The 17706-nt window shown below is 40.5% G+C and overlaps 1 protein-coding gene across 1 annotated transcript in view; it reads left to right on the plus strand.

The window, feature by feature from the left end:
- The window catches only part of AFF3 (ALF transcription elongation factor 3), a 324954-nt gene that overhangs the window by 257645 nt on the left and 49603 nt on the right, over window positions 1-17706 (plus strand). The window contains exon 11 of the mRNA XM_054382846.1: window positions 14929-15094. Within this exon, the coding sequence (XP_054238821.1) occupies window positions 14929-15094 (166 nt within the window). The remainder of the gene's footprint in view (window positions 1-14928; window positions 15095-17706) is intronic.

Below are 17706 nucleotides of genomic sequence, written 5' to 3' on the forward strand. Positions count from 1 at the left end.
AGCTGGACTTTGTGCTTTTTGTCAGATGAGTTCCAGTAGTCATTAAACAATGTTTTCTCAGGTCTACTTCAAATCTGGGCCAATGTATCTCACAACACTTATTCCTGTGCCACGCTGGCCATGGCCATAAAATCAGTGATAGCAAGATGAATAATCACTTGCTGGATTTGTACAGTATCAGACTTGTACAGACTATATAGCCAGTTGGCTATACTGCTTTTCTTTGTATCTAGACTGAGGCTGTCTAACCCTAGAGAGCACAGAGCAAGTCTGCAAAGTTTTAGTCCATGAGATCATCCCAGTAATTTGTTACTCCAGGCGCTGTCTAACTTTATTTCCCCATGTTAAATAATTGCAATATTGTTTCTTTAAAACCCTTGACAACAAAAATGGAAACAACCGTAAATAATCCACAGACATATGGAATTGTTTTGAGAAAAAGTAAACTGCTGAGACTCCTTAAAAATGGAAATCTACCAAGGAAACCCCACCAGTCTCTTTGACAGTCTGCTCTAAAACTTTTTACTTGCTTTGATGTTGTTTGTAATTTATACTCCTCAGAGGCTCTTAGATGAAGGAAATCATCTATTTTAATAATGTGAAACCATCTTGTGGCCACTTAAGATGGGAATTCCTGCTCTGTTTCCTGTGCCTGTCTGAAAGGGCCAAAGCGGGAAAGAGGGCTTAAAAATCACACTGCTGTTGGTGATCAGAGCTGTGGCATCTGAAATGTCTGCTTGAAATGTCTGCTTGAACATTATTTATCTCTCACTGATGAGGTTACATGTTTAGGAAAGCTGTTTTTTTAAGGTCACTCTCCACAAAAGTGTTATTTCACTATATTAGTTACCCATAAGGATAAGTTATGTGGTGACGATTATAGTATGAAAGCAATTATTGAAATAGTCCCTTTAATTCAAAATTATTTTAATTACTAGTGATATCTGTCTTCCTTTTTTTTTTTCTTCCTCATTTCTGTGCTAAGTCTCTTCATGATTCAGAAATTGCCACTAGGCTATCACCTCTGGTAATTGCCATTCTCTAAGCTGAGTGAACAAAGGAAAAATTAAACCAGAGTGTGTCAGGCAGGCAGAATACGAAATATATGTTCCTACAGGAAAGCTACTCTTCTCCTAATTACCCTGCAATTGCCAGGTTCAAAATGTAATTTATGAGCAGCATAGATGGAATGGCCACATTGGTCCATTATTTCATGATGATCTTTTCTGCTCTTGATTTCAGAAAGGAAGGATTTTGCGGCTCCTGATACACTGGCATTGTCATCAGCTGCTCTGGGCAGTGATGAGAGACAACTGCACTTGAGATATACCCTCAAAAATATGTAAAGCAGTCTCCTCATAGCAAAGTTTTATGGAAGGACAGAGGTGCTGTAAAGTACAGTTAAATATATAAAGCATGACCTGTTGGGCTGCCTCATCCACTGCTGACCACATTCAGAAACAGCTTCAGAAATGTTTGAAAGAGAAGGAAGTTTTCCATCCTGTGGCTGATGTAGCTGCACCTTTCACCTGTTGTAAAATACAACAATGCAGACAATGAATGCAGTAACACCCCCAGAGTCCATTTTACTCTTACAAGCATGGAGCAGCCTTCAAATGATGGAGTAGTGGATAAAGCTGCCAACATCTGTTATGTAACTAGCACATGGTTTCAACTATAGTGTCAATATCCAAGGCCAAGGCTACACTTCAGTCAAGTTTGGACAATGACTTATGTAGCCATCTGAGTGAGCTTTATACACACAACAGGGGGACACTCACAGCCAATTGGAGCCATGCCCATGTAGTTATCCAGCTTCTTGGGTGGGCTTCATACCCCATTGAGCTTTGTGTTCTCAGAGAGCACCATAGTTTCTGGTACCTAAACTAGTCCCACAGGATCACAGAATGGCTGAGGCTGGAAGGCATCTCTGGGGATCATCCAGTTCAACCTCTGCTCAGAACAGAGTCATCTGAAGCAGTTGGTTAGGGCCATGGATCTTGAATATCTTCCAGGATGGGCAAATTGTTCCAGTGTTTGACCATTCTCAAAGCCAAACCCAAAAACCTTCCCATACTTCAATTTGCACTCTTTGCATCTTGTCCTGTCACTGAGCACCACTGAGAAGAGCTTTCCTTTGTCTTCTTTGCTTCCTCCTATCAGGTATTTATCCTTCCCAGTCATCTCAACCTCTCCTCAGGTGAAAGATGTTTTAATCTCTTAACTGTCTTCATGGTACTTTGCTGGAGTCGCTCCATGTCTCTTTTTTTACTGAGGAGCCCAGACCTAGATACAGTTCTTCAGATGCATTTCACAAGGACTGAGTATACCCTTTCAGTTCCCTGCACAGAATGCTAAGGGATTGGAATGGGAGATGCCTGCCCCGACTCATTCGTATGAGGTTTTGTTTTAACCTTGCCCCTGAGGAATTGGCTATTTTTAATTATTTTGTGATTAATAAAACTGTTGGAAGGGCTTGTGGGGTCTTCAAACTAGTTATCAACAAAGTCATCTAGCTCTTTCCCTTAGTGTCTAAGCTAACAGCAAAGACCCAACACTTGATCTTTCTTCCTAAGCTGAGTCTTGTCTAGCAGGGTTGAGAGTCATGTCAGGGTGGTATAAAAATTCCAAAACAGCTAATCCTTTGCTGCACTGACTGGAAAACCATATGTTTCCTGGAAATCTATCTGTCTCCACTGGAAAGCTCTTGTGTAGAATCTTCTGCTTTCCCCCTGCTGTTTCCCAGCTGCAGGCAGGTGATCTGATACACTTTTTATGAAATATAGAATTATATATGCTCACAGCTGGACACTGATCTCCTAGCACCAACACCTACACCTTTAACACTCTTCCTGCTGGATCACATTGCTGAACATAAATGGATGCTGTGAAGAGATCCATCACTTCATGCAGCACAACCTAGACCATGCAGGACCTCAGACAGGCAGAGGGGTGTTTGAGTTACCATAGTAAGACCAGAGTGCCAGAAAGGAACTGTTAGCTTAAGAACAGAGAAAGAAGGCAGCAACAGCTTGCTGCAGCACTGAGAAGGAAAAGCAACACGAATGAGCAATATTTCTTCCCATTCCCATGCCTTCTCTTCACTATCACATGTGCATTTGCTTTCTGCCTCCCTAGGAGAGGCAGGGAGAACAAAAAGATATATTGAGGAACAGCCAAAGGCACCTAGGCATGCCTTAGTGATACTGTAAATTCATAAAAAACCCCAAAAGGTGCATGGCAGTTAATGAACAGCAAAGGACATGAGATACGGATTGAAAGCAATATTAAAAGATATAAGTTTAAGTACATCAGGACACAGCATGTTGTAAAACCAGGGTTTTTTTATTAAAATGTCATATATTTCTAGTGCTTTTCCTACTAGTTGATAGCACATTTCACAGAAATAAAGGACTGATAACATCCTGCAGGAGAGTGCAGTTGGGGAGCCACTGAGTCCAGACATGTTAGTACTACATTCTAGATTAATAAAGTAAATAAAATTATATTTACTTTGTAATTTAGTTCTGCCTCCCCTCATCATCCGTATGTGCATGAACAAACCTCAGGTTTGCTTTCCATGAATGACACCTAACAAAAGGATTAAATTCACATTTTATTTTTCCTTTGAATTGTAAACGGCTATTTGTATAACTCTTTCTTAACACATATTTATATGTTTGTGCTTATCATATTTATTCATTGTTTTTCACAGGCCACATTATATCAGAGGAAGGCACAGCAAAATTCTCTCACAGCAAAGGAACAGACAGGGCTCTAACCAACCTAATCTAGTTAAAGATGTCCCTGCTCACTTCAGGGAGGCTGGACTAGAGGACTTTTAAAGGTCCCTTCTGATCTAAAGCATTCTGTTACTCAGTGATTCCAAAGCTACTGGTAGGAGCTGCTCTCTATTTTAAAATCTTTCATCAAGTATCTACACACTGTGTTGCTGGCTGATACTGGATCAGATCCTGATATTCTCAGTAGACAGGCTTATTCCTGCTCTTCAGGAGTAATTCTGGGTACTCCCAATCCAAGCTATCATGTGCCATGCCACTAAGCCAGAAAAAGGGGTCAAGAATGGGATAAGTAATTTTCCCAGTGGCTAAGGAAAACCAGCCTTGAAAACCTAAGGCTGCACCACAGACAAATATTCAACAGCTGAAAACTGGTTTTCAAAGTCCTGTATTTTGAGCTAGTATGTCACTAATAGGGAAATGGCATATCCTGGGCAACTCTTTCTAAAAACATATTAAAATAGTTTTGCGTGTTGCTTGAAAACAGTCTGTACTTAGATCAGAAAGAAGAACAGAAGATCCTTTTATAAGTCCTCAATCTCAAACTAATCAGCTTTTAACATGCTCTTTGCTACAATTCTGGGCTTTATAAGCTGTTCTGCTTGCCATTCCTGTGTCTGCATATTGTCCTCTGTAGAACAACTATGCATTTTTTCCAGGCATTTCTCATTTCTTGAACCATACTAAAGAAAGCACGTGGATTTAACTAACAGACCATCTAAATGCTGCTCTACATAGAGAGTGATATACGCTGACAAGGAGTAGAAGTCAAATTTTCTTTATACGGTTCTTTATGGTGAGCAAACCTACTTAAAACAAGCTTCTTCTCAAGGCAGCATATTGATTAGAGCTGACGGGCCGAAAAGACCTTTGGGAGACAACAGAATATGGCTTGAGTCAAAGAGTAACACTAAAGCTGGCAGCAGCAACATTAAGAGTCAGTAAAACCTGAGAGAGTTTGTCTCACACCGAAATTTATTGCACCCATTTGGACAGCCATTATGGTAGTTAGTAATTTTATCTGCACAAGTTCATCTGTATTTGGACTCTCAGAGCTCAGTCAGAGGTCTTGCAAGACAGAACCATACCCAGGGCCCTGCTGACTGAGGCAAAGGAGTGCTGTACCGAAGTGAGGTTTGAAAATACCAAAGGCTGTCCATTTAGGTGGCCAGCTGCAATATGAGTTGTGTGAGCAGTAATTCTGAAATAGCACAATGGCAGGCAAGTGCAGATGAGGATTTTGCTAGTGTGCACTACAGTGGTTGCCTTCAGTGGCTTGATGAAGCTGTTGCTCACAAGCAAAAGAATTACACTTTTCTTGGATAGAAGTACCCAGGCTAATTTCTAGAGAAGCAATATCAAATTTCCCAGAGGAGACATTTTGAGGATGGTGGTTTAATGCCACTGTACAGAACATTTTGCAATGCTCCTTTATCTAACCCAGTTTCTGAAAATAATGTGACTGATGTTCCATATCATGAACAATGGTCTGTTCCAGTGCTTAATGACCTTTATCTTTGAAACATCTCTCCTTGTGGGTTGAAGCCTATCCCACCAATGACCAAGCTGCTGGAATCACCTTCAAAATGTTAGTGGAGGATCTATTCCTGAGACAGGTAGTACTGATATTACTGAATCTCACAGAGGATCAGCTTTTAATAGTCCTCTGATGAAACAGTGAAGTACTGAGTTTGAACTGGATATAGATCTTCATGGTGCATACCACCCCCAGACGTTAGGGCAATAGGAGAGAACTGACTGAACCTTGAAAGGGAACTTATGAAGAGGAATCTGAAATAAACCTCCCGTGCTTCCTATATAGACCACAATGTGCATGGTGTTGGGCATACCAGGCATACTGTTTACATGATTGTTAGGATCCTAAATTCCCTCTAATCTTTCAGAGAAGTAGAAATATCCAGAAGGCATCTTTAAGCGATGAAGTTAGGCAGTAGTTAGGTCCCTTTGCAAGTTAAGGGCAGAGAAACTGAATGTGTATAAACCCACTCTCCTCTACGTCAGTAGCCAGCTGTATCAAGATCTGACTGAGAGGCTCCACTTCCCCCGTGTTATATATCAGCTACATGATTTTTAAGGCTTTTTAATCTCTGCACCATAAGTGGAGTCCTGCCTATATGAGTCACTTCATTGTTTACAAAGTCAGAACATCAACTCAGTTGAGGTCTTCAGGTGACCATCCAGTTGACCTTAAAAAGTCCTTAGTTCTTGTCACTTTTTGCCCTCTGTATTTCCATGCACTCTTCACTAAATTAGAGCCTTTACCTCCTGTTCTCAATCGTTTCAGGTGTAACATCTAATTTTTCATTTTGCTAAAACACAAGGATCTCTCCTCCTGCTGTCATATGTGACATCAAGATTTTGTGAGAAAGGAATCTCTGTGAAGATCTTCCTCTCTCTTGAAGGGCCATCAGTCCAGAAGTTGTTCAGATGTTAAAATTCAGCATCTTGAGTGCTCCCCCTTGACCAGAAGAACTTCTGTGGAGCCTCATGACATCTTTACTTGCATATTATCTCACTCAAATGAGACCTTCTGACAGCTGATCCCTGATCTCCTATGCTGTATCTGACTTATCAGGCAAACCAAATAAATGCAGGGATGTTTTTAATTAATGTAATGGGAAGTGGAACAGAGCTCATCTCTAGTGATATTTACCACCTTCAGGTGAACTTAAGTAATCTGATCTCCTCTGCAGAAGTGAACTCACATTCTCTGGAGATCACTGACTTGTGTATACAGCAAGTCCTGAGGCTGCCAGGAAAGGAACTTCCTCAAAATAAGGAAGGGAGGAGAGATGGGTGGAAAAGAGGAAAGACTTGAAAGTAAGAGTGTCCAGGAGAATGATCTTAGTTATTACAAGGATTCAACAAGTGCCAAAAAGACATCCAAAGCTTCAGTATGATTATATACGGAAAAACTATGCCTGAGCAGAGTCTCAACCACTAGTACCATTTATCTACAAGTGCTCAGAGTAGTCCTTTTTCATTCTTGCAAAGTCTGTCTATTTTTCTTTCCCTTTCCATGGGCCTTTAGATCTTACATGAGAGCTGGATGCCTAGAGGAGAAGATGAAATGGTATGTTTCCCAAGAAAGTCCTTTGAGTAACGCTTCTTCTGGAGTATGGTTGTCACTCTTAGCCACCATGAAGGGGAACCTCCACATATCAGGGTCACTAAAGGTCAAAAGAAGTGTGTGTTCTACATTCCCTTTCAGGTGTGTAATTCAAAGACCCCATGTCTGATTTTCCACCCAGCAGCAGAAGCTGGTCTCAACCAGAGAACAGAGGGGTCTGTTACCTGGTTCCTAACATGAATAGAATATTCCAAACATGATCAAACTCATGAAGAAAAGAGAGAAAATCAAACTTACAGGGTACCTATGAAGGAAAATGCACAAAAGCTATTGTCCTGGGTCTGAGGGGCAAAATCAAAAGCAACGTGCTCCACTTCATCCACTTACAATTTATTTCTGCTCCCCACTCTCCCCTCCCGCAAAAGTCTCTGTAGAAATGGTTTCCCAATTTCACACTGGGGGCAGGACAGTGGCTGTTCACAGACTATTCTCAAAGCTGTTCATCATTCTCCAGGCCATTGGTCCAAGGACATGTTACAAGGACAGTTCAGGGCACATGGGCTGTGCCTGTCACTTTTTTCCTTCAAGTCACCTTACTTCAAGCTATTAAGAGACTAATTATAGTACCAAGGTAAGAAAAAATACTTAAACATTGCTCTACTACTAAAGGGTTAACTTTTCTAGACCAGAGAATCTCTCTGCTTATATTCAGCTCATGCAAGGTCAATGACAAGCACACCGGGGAAGTCAGAGTTGCTTTATTTTTCTTGTGAGCAGGTCAAATAAGACACTGCTGATGCTCCATTAATCTGGAGTGACAAGCAAACACTTGGCAGTGGTGGAAAGTGTACACTGGAATCTGGCACTAGGCTCCTAGCACAGCTGTCAGCCCACTGACTAATCACTTCATCCCCACACTAATGCTGCTCCAGGTCTCTTGGACTCTTTCATCTCAGATACTCTTGCCCATGGTTCTCCTCATAGAGCTATTCATACAGAGATGTCATTATTAATTGTTATCTAGCTTTTTATTTCAGGAGGGGGGTTTTAGCCAAGGGGGGTTTTCAGTGGTTTTCTCTGTCCTACCATATTCCTTCAAGGTAGGAGCTGTGGTTCTGCTGCTTCCAGTATCAACCAGATCTTAAGTAGATACTTCCTTGCCAGACTGTATTTTCTTGATTTATTTTTTTTATGTGTGTGTGCACAAGCTTCATAGCTTATTTTTTCAAACAGCCTTTTTCATATCAATCTGTATTTTTTTGGTGGTTTTTCTGGCAACTGAGCTGCAATCACACAGGGCACACCTGACTCTCTGAAGAAACCTGATTTACCTTAGGTTTGCATTATAGTATGCTACTTGTAGTCTTGTCAGCACAAACAATTTAAGCAACTCCCAAGGACAGTGTTAAAATATAAGTGGAGTCTAGAACTCTGTTCTTGGCAGCCATGCTTTATTAGTTGTGCTGTGCAAAGCGTGTGTGGCTACGGTAATGCAGTGCTTTCACAGAAGCATTATATATTGTGACAGGCCAAACAACCTCCAGGACCCTCACTCATCATGACTACCATTTCATGCTTCATCCGTTATAGGAGTGAGGTATGAAAACATACCTCTGTTTCCTAAGGATATTAACAGACTCCTGGGAAATCGTTTACCTGGAGAAAGGGAAGTTACCCAGCCTCATTTTTTTTCTGCATTCAGACCCAAACAGCCAGCCTTGGCTAGCTGCATTTTTTGTTATGAATGATAGGTTTTGACAATTGGTAACTGTAAAGAACTCACTTAATCAATTTCATGCTCTTGGTTAGCAGAGCTACAAAACAATAAATCTGTGTTTCTTTGGTACTGTGTTTAGAACAAGGATACCCAAGTGCTTTTAAAGGGTAATGAAGAGCTAACACACTAAAGGTAGGCAAGTTTGGTCATCTCTGTGTATCATTAAGATGGTAACTGGAGCCCTGAAAGCATCAACTGATTTGATCATTCATTCTGAACATGGCAGACTGAAAAACTAGAGCAGGGGCTCCTTATGGTCATGTTTGTAAGTTATAAGTACAAAATCAGCCTTCATATTTTAAACCATGAAGGTATCTCCATGTCCTCAAGCAGGTGCATATTCGAAAATTCGTGGTATCATCTCCCTTTTCTCAACACAATTTTGGCCTGAATTGGATGGATGACGTTCACTTTAATTCTGTAGGCTATCCTTATAGTGCTATTTCTTGGCATTCTACAGTTCCCTCAGAAAATATCTCCATATGTTCTGTTACATTGAGATGGCCTGATTTGCAGGTCCAGACAGACCCCTATTGAAAGCATGCTTCAGATGTCTTCACTGAAACACAATTTGAAAGATACACAGGAGCAGCAGCAAGAAGTGGGCATTTCGATTGCCTTTGTGATTCATTCAGAATTATCAACACAGGAATTCCCTACTGTGTGCATGGGAGATGTGCAATATCCTCAGTGCCAAGCAGGAGAGATAATTATACAGATCTTGCAAGATGTTTTCAGTTTGTGCTTTGAGGAAGCATCATGCGGAATTTGCTTCCCACAACAAAGGGATAAGGAGCTGTCCGTGAAAGACCTTTGCTGGGGTTTAGGTTGGCTTCAAGGGAAGAAGGAAGTAGTGTTTCAAATACTTTAATCTGGAATAAAAATAGAGACTCTGCCAAAAGAGCTCCTTTAAACCTTGGAATGTGTTTTCATCTCTGAGTTTGAAATATCATTTCAGAGTCTTGGTCCGATTTACTGTTTGATTTAAGTCAGTGTAGCTTAATTGAAGTCAATGGAGTTATGACAGTTTATACAAGGCAAAGGAATGGTGTCTGTTTCAGAATATTGTTTTCCCACGATTGGCCTTGATCTTTCAGACATTGATAGATTTTCTGGGTATTTCAAAATACTGCAAGAATTCATACAGTCTTTCTTAGGATTTTCTTGGGCATTTGTAACACCTACAAATTCAGATAACCTTTTCCATGTTTACCTACAAGTGTTGACAATGTGTTCCCTAACAGTGTCGTTCATTTATGCAAGCTAACTCTTTGCACTATTTGTTGCATTCCTCTGTCCTGTGGGGAGCTGGAGTCACTTGGTAGTTGCACAGTGCTTGGCAGATTGTACCACAGGGTGAAATTTTAAAGAAAAAAAAAATTAGATCATCGTAGCTATGCAGATGACACTGGCCAAATATTGTCCCATCTCCAGACACGGAAACAAAGAAGATAGTGTCCGATGGCATTACTGAGCTCTGAATACAGCTCTTGCAAAGTGAAGTTACAGAAGCTGACTGGACTCCAAAATGTGATGCATGAGCCTTTGCATAACCTTCATTGTGGCTGAAAAGGTATTCCAGAGGCTCACTCATATTTTCTTGGCACAGTCCTTCCTTGAAGGCCTGATGTTCCTTTTGCTTTGCATTCATGATAATCATTCATACCTGTGTAAAACATGTATAAAGTGTCTTCAAACTGTAATGCAGTGAAGAATTTGGATTACAAATTTTTCAGCATAGGAGGGATTTTTCTCTCTGGAACCCAATTAATGTCATTAGCAAATACTCACAATTTAGTGAAGAACTCCATTTGTTTTACTTGTACCTTGATCAGACCTCCATGCTGCCTGTCTTTGAAACACTGAGACTGAATTCCTACAATGCAGCATATGCTTAGCTGCCCAGGACCTTCTTATGGCCAGTGCTGAATGCCATGATTTATTATCATGGAAAGTAGTGCAGCTGTAAGCAGCAACTTAGTGTGAAGCATAGAACAGGACCCAGATCCAGCATATTAACCTCAAGAGGTCTCCTGAGGACCGATGAGAACAGTCTGATTTGGAGGTCTTTCTCTACCGACTGAGTAGCAAACGCCTGTACCTTCCTGCACAAGTATTTAAACCACCTTGATGCTGTTCAGAGGCTGGCCATGGCTATGCAGTCTGATGGAGCTAATTGCTGGTCCCACCACAACTAACCTTTCAGATTTCTCTAGAGATTTAGATGGCTGTGCCTTTCTGCTTGGATCATAGATTGGTTTGAGTGGGAAAAAGTATTAATCTCCCCAAATCAATGTGTTTCTGAACCTGCATATTTGAGAAAAACTGAGGCTACAAGGTAACTAACAGCTTTTAAGAGAAAGGTGACTTGCCTACTAGGAAGTGCAGCAAAATAGGTCATTGGAGACTTGCAGAGTGTTTAGGTGCCCAAGTCCCGTGTAGCCAGGATGATGGGAGATATCTGCTCAGAAACATCAGATGGTGTGTTGGTTATTAAGTGATCTTATTACTGAACTTCTGGCAACTTTACAAGGCATTTTCTCTCTCTCTGAAGTCAAAGAGTGCATGTTCTTATCAAAGGCTTTAAAGAAAAGTGGTTCTTACTCAAATTGTTGTTTAATTGCCTAAAATAAAAATATAATTTCTGTGATGTAGTAATTAATTCTGGGGCATAAGCCAGTAGCAAAATATGCATGAATGTTATGTGCCACAGTCATTAAAATGCAAATTGGTCTTTTATTTTGACTGCATGATCTTGTTCACATACTTTAGAAAAAGCAGTCCAAAATGGAAGTTGCCAATTTAAAGTAATTGTGGGGTTGGTTTTTTTTTAATAAGAGTGCATGAAGAAACATGTAACTTTTTGCCTTGGTCACTGTAACATAATGAGGATCCTTGCAGGACTATACTATATTTAAAAATGGGACAGGTATAAGGGGGACATTATCAGTATAAGTGGGAAAATATGTTAATGTGAAATTTTTCTAGTATATTGGCTACCATTAGCTCAGAAAACAGATTTCCAGATGTTTGCTAAGAGTCCAACAGTTATATTTTATATCTATGGCTGTAGTAACAATTTTTCTTCAGCAGCCTAGAAAAACATTTCATGTCACAACAGGAAAGAAATATTACTGTGGGGTTTCTTTCTCCCTCATCCCCTATATAGCAATTCCAAATACTTCAGTCAATGACAAACAAGAATGCTGGTTTAAAAATTAAAATCACAGTCACTAGGGGCAGAGCATAAACGTGCAGATGTTTTGTGATGTTGGAGAACTTTTCAGGCAACAGTCACAATGCTGTTGTAGAGAGAACTGGAAATCCATCAGTTAGACACTGTCAAAAGCATTCCCTAAGCTACACTGTTAGAAAAGACAGTTACCTTTTCATATTCCCTTAAGAAGAAAAAAGAAAAAAAAGGAAAAAATAGTCTAAATGAGAAAATCTACAATGCCTTTCATACAGCTCTCACTATTTTATTAGCAAGCAATTTACTATAATCTGTTAGTATAAGTGAGCAACTTGTATGTAGAGTTTACTGGACAACTTGTGTAAGTGGAAAACTGCATTGTCCCAAAGCACTGCCCAAAACAACAATTTTTCTGTTTCAGGCACCTCTGTGCCTTAATGCTCTTATACAAATGGTTGTCAGAAGATCTTGCATTTACCAGAGGTACCTGGCTAGACAAAGAGACATCATGCATAACAACAAAAAGAGCAGAGGGCAGTCTTTAAAGGCACGCATTGTAATTGGTACATTTAATGCCCGTGCATGATGACAGACCTCTTGCCTCCCAAGAGTTAGCAGGCATTTCTGCAAACGTGTCACAGAGCCATTCTGCTGGAGCATGAGCTTTTTTATTGCTGCCTCTCTACTGCTTGTTGGTTACAAGGATGGTAATAAAGGTTAAAAATATAAATGGATGTCAGCTCCTCCTTCTTGTTTTTATTTTACTTGCTTTAATTAGTAAGGTGAGATCACAGGCGAGATTTTCTTGCATTGTCTAGCCCTGCTGTGCCTTAAAGGGTGCAGAAAGCTCTCAACAGCATCACAATTCCCCAAGCAACCCGAAACTCTCTGGAGCAATAAAGTCATGGGCAGCTGTGCTGCTTCCTAGCAAAAGGCAAGGGGAAGGGGGACCATCTTAAGTAAAGGTGATGTGATGGGAGTACTGGCTTGTACAGGTAATTCAGTGGGGGAAGGTTAGCATATGTTAGGGGAGGCGGGAATAGGGCTAGGAAGTGTGCAGCTGTAGGGAATTGTGGAGTTGAAGCTACATCTCTGATGGCCTGGCCTCTTTTCAAAGCCCCAGAAATCGCCTGTCATACGCACCTTGTGTCAGGCGTCAGGTACGAGTTTTCCAGAATGAAATGCACCATTAGCAGGTAAAGACAATTCATTAGGTGCAACATAGCAGAACTGGAATTATTTATTAGTTATTATTTCTCACAAAATGCATCTCCGAGATCACATTGCATTAGGCACAATATTGGACTGATGGAGCATAAACAAGGGTAATGATAAACACTGGTGCATGGAGTTGGGAAGAGATGGTTATTAGGGTACTGGTTTGTTTCATGTGAGGTTTATTTAACAATCTCATTAATGATCTGGAAAAGGAAGTGAATAACCATTTAATTAAGTTTGTACTTGATACTAAATTAGAAGTTGCTGCAGGCACCTCCGAGGGCAGAAAAATAAATCAGAAGAAGCTAGAAGCATGTGCAGTAAAGAAGAAAATGAAATCTGGTATGAAGGAAAAAGGCAAGCTAATCTCTCCGGAAGCAAATAATCTAAAATGTAGCTATCAGTGGAGAAATCGTGGAGAAAGCAGTGTTGAAAGAGATGTAGGAGTGTTAATGGACTATATATTCCATCACAGCTCGGGTGTATGTTTACAGAAGCAACGCATCAAGGAGCAGGAAGGTAATAGCCCTACATTGTAGGGCTCAGTGTGAGAACTCATCTATAATGCTGCACTCAGTTTTGGGCATCCTGTTATCAGAGAGATATAGATAAATTGGAATGGGTTCAGAAAAGAGCCATAAAAATGATCCCATATCCCTGGAGATAATGACTTATGAAGAAAGATCAGAAGAAGTAAATGTGCAAGGCCTTGTCTGGAAGATGACTGGAGTAGGGCAGGAAAACGGTCTGAAAATATGTGAAAGCAGAAAGGGAGGAGGATAATTCATCATAGTAACTATTAGTAATAAGATGAAATAATAAGTAACAACAATAAATTTTAAAAGGGCAGCATCAGGTTGAATGTAGGGAGAAACTTCTGACAGTGGAATTTGGGTTAGTTGGCAGAGAAGTTTCCCAGGGGTAAAAGTAAAAGCTGCATTCAAGTCATTTAAAATCAAATTGGACAACTCACTAGAAAATGCACCCTGCTATAGGGAACAATCTTCCATTGCCTGGGGAATAAGCTGGATAACTTAATAAGACATTTTGCACTCAGGTCTTTATGACTGGGGTATTTTTAATATGCATGGTCGACCATTTCAGAAAAGTATACATTTATTCTGCTGTCAGGCTTGATAATATAAATACTTGCATGCAAACATAATTTTTAAGAAGGGTAGTAGCTCTCCTGACAGCACTCCTGCGCTGCTGACATGCAAAAACACTAGCCTGCACCCTTCACATTTTTGCAGGATCGGTCTTAGATCTTGCAGTTGTCAATATCAGGATGGCATATACAGGTAACCTCATCATTTATGGCAGGTAAAGACGTGTGCAGAACAACAGATGTGGGTTGAAAGCTCCAGTGAGGATGTACTATTATTGTTGTCATTATCATTATCGCTATTACTATTTATAAATGACTGGTACTGTGGAGTTCAGCTCTGTTCACCTTTCTCATCTCCCGCTTTCACCTCTTTGCAGTGTTCATAGAGTAAGACTTCTTTCTATACTCTGTTTTTTTTAATCTGACTTTTTTAACGTATCCTAAAATGTATGTTAAATGAGAAAAGAGGAAAGCTAAAGAGAAAATTTGAACAACCCTCAGATGAAAAAGAGCTGAAAGGCTACGTATTTAAATGGATATGAGGATAAGCCTATATTTTCCCCCCAGTTATTGTAATGAAAGTGTGAATGCACTTCACCATTTGTTAGCAGCAGAGACGAGCTCACAGGCATTCAGATAGGTATGCTTCCTAAAACACCAGGCGTTTACATGTGGGGTTTTTATGTTCTTGTTTTCTTCTATTCATTCTACCCTCCCTGATGGGCTGTGTGGGGCTGGCAGCCTGGTGGTGCCACAGCCGAACGCCCAGGCCTCAGGACTCAGCAGCAAGGGGTCGAGCAGCAGCAGCTCCAGTGAATCTGAGACCAGCTCAGAGTCTGACTCAGAGAGTGAAAGCAGCTCCAGCGAGAGTGACGGCAGCAAGCCCTCTCATTACTCCAGCCCAGAGGTAAGGCCTTATGCTCTTTGTGATTTAGGGTGGCAATCTGTTATTACACCCACTCAGACCTTTTTCCAGACAAGCCAACACAAGGAGATACACAAAAAAAATGGAAGAGAAAGGCCCTGGCATGCTGTGAAATGCGTGTGGCAGGGGTCCTGGGGCAGACGAAAGCATTTGAATCAAAAATTAAGCAAGAAATAACCCTGTGGTATTTTACTCAGATCAGAGATGAGTGGAACATCTTGTAAGGCTCACAGCTCACTTGAAGTTCTATGCAACTCTGCCTCCATAGCAATGGCTTGCTTAGTGCATGCGTCCTGATAGGGGCTCCCAGCACTGCGGGGGAAATGAAGGCTTCTCTACACAGGGAAGATACTATAAAGTTTGAGGGTGGATTTGTAAAGCAAAAGTGTTGTTTTTCACTCATACACTTTGCCTCACCTCACTCTTTAAGTAAATCATTCTCTGGTACTGCTGGCTTTGTGTGATTTATTTTAATCCACCTCCAAAATGGACTAAACTGAATTACTCCTCGTGCAAAACCTTAAGCCCAAATGTGTCATCTGGAAAGATAATGCTGAAAATTTTCACATGAAGACTAGCCCTAACTAAATTATAATTAAACTGCCAGTACAATGTCATATTCTGCTTTCACCTCTGCAGAGTATTTAACAGACATGATAAGGCAGCTTTCTCTTCTCTGCTTTTCTCCCAGGACTGACATTTTTATATGCTTTGGTCAATATACACCTTCAGTGTAAAACCATGAATTCCACAGCCACATCACACATATTAATGTATGTAAAAATATTCCAAAATCTAACAGCAGGATTGTAAACGCAGTCGTGTATTTTTCTGCTCCCCATAAAGCATCCAATCACGAGACTCACCCCCCCCCCCAAAACTATGCCTCACCTATTCACTCATCCTGAAAAATTATACTGAATAACCAGCAAACCTTTCCTCATCTTTTGCTCAGCTATTTGGGGCCCTGTTTCCTATCAAGGAAAATGCATCACTTTGAGAAACATCCTTAATATATTTTTCTCAGGCTCTGTCACTTTTGTTTAATATTTATCTTCCTTTCTGTCTTTCCTTGACAGTATTTTAAGGTCCATTTCCATCTCTCACTTTGCCCCTTTCCTAAATTTCTATCTCTGTTTCTCTTTGCTTTTTGATTTTCTTCCAGTCCTTCTTCCTTGTTGTCCTCTTTGTGCTACCCCATGTCTTACCTCCTATTCAGAGCTCTCATTCAACCTGTTGAGACCTTGCTCTCTCTCTGCCTAGTTCCCCACTGGAATTAATGCAGAGATCTTGAGCTCCATCTCTTCTCTCCCTGCAAGATGTCTGAAGATGGAAGGGATGAAGAGACAAAAGAAGAGGAATCATAGCAGGAGGAAGGAAATGTGAGATAAAAGAAAGAGAAACATAGTACCCAGAAAGGGAGAAGTGGTTACTATCTAGGCAGATACCTGTGCTTCTTGGACCTGGGAGCAGCATTTCCTCAGTTAATTAACTGAGGCAGGTTGTGAATTTCATGAAGTCAAGCAGGGGACTGAGAGTCACAGAAACATGGAGGAAGTGCCTCCTCTTAAGCATTTTATACATATCCTCTTGAGATATGTGGAACTACTTCTATATAGAGCCTGAATTATCAGTGATCATTGTCACAATACATCTGCACTACTCCAACAGATTGCTTGTCTCTTTACATTATATTTGTGTGGTTTGCCTTCTAGGATATGCTGTATGAAACATGATTACCCAAAAACGTAAATTACTCAAAAAAAGTGATGGCTGCAATGGTTGTCATTGGTCATGACTTTACAGGATATGGGAGAGGCCATGCAGGGACAGGGTCAGAGTGTCCCAGGGAAGTAGGATACCTGTGCTTTCCTCAAGAGCTGTTGCTTTCTGAGGCCTACTATATGACTGATGGCACCAGTTCAAAACATGCTGACATGATGTCTCTAAGTCCTGTCTGCTTTGTGTTAATGCTTTAACTTGCATGCATGCACCCACTGAAGCCATCTTCCTAAAGAATATGCCATGTTCTTACCTGGTAAATGGAGAGAAACAGATCCTTGGAAGATCTTTAAAAGGAGGCTCTGTCCACTTAAGTAGTGGACTCGATTCCAGTCCTGGTCTATCTGTTGGATAAGACAGAAAAATCTAATGCTAATCTTTGCTTTTGCTTCAGTATAAACTGATAATTCAGGTTCAATGAACTTGAGTACTCCAGCATAATGCTGGGCAGGAAATCTATATTTCCAGGTTGGGACGAACTTAATCTGGAAATCTGCAGACCATTATAAGACCTTCATTCTCCTTCCGTTTTTTTTCCCCACCCATAATCTGAAATATTATATGCATATATTCAAAGATTTTTATTTCTAGGACAGTGCATCTTCTGCATTTCAAGTAATATAGAAACTCAACTGCTGTTTCATTTCTTCTGTACTTCTTTTCCTCATTTTGAGATCTTTGACTTGTTCTCAGGTATCTAAATGCAGTTGCCTAGAGTGCAAAAGCAGCTCATTGTAAAACATACATATAAAATAGATTAGATGAATTGCACCCTTAAAGTGTCTGTTTCTTTCCATTGACTATTTAGAGCC

Source organism: Indicator indicator, chromosome 1, assembly GCF_027791375.1.
Source record: "Indicator indicator isolate 239-I01 chromosome 1, UM_Iind_1.1, whole genome shotgun sequence".
NCBI lineage: Eukaryota > Metazoa > Chordata > Aves > Piciformes > Indicatoridae > Indicator > Indicator indicator.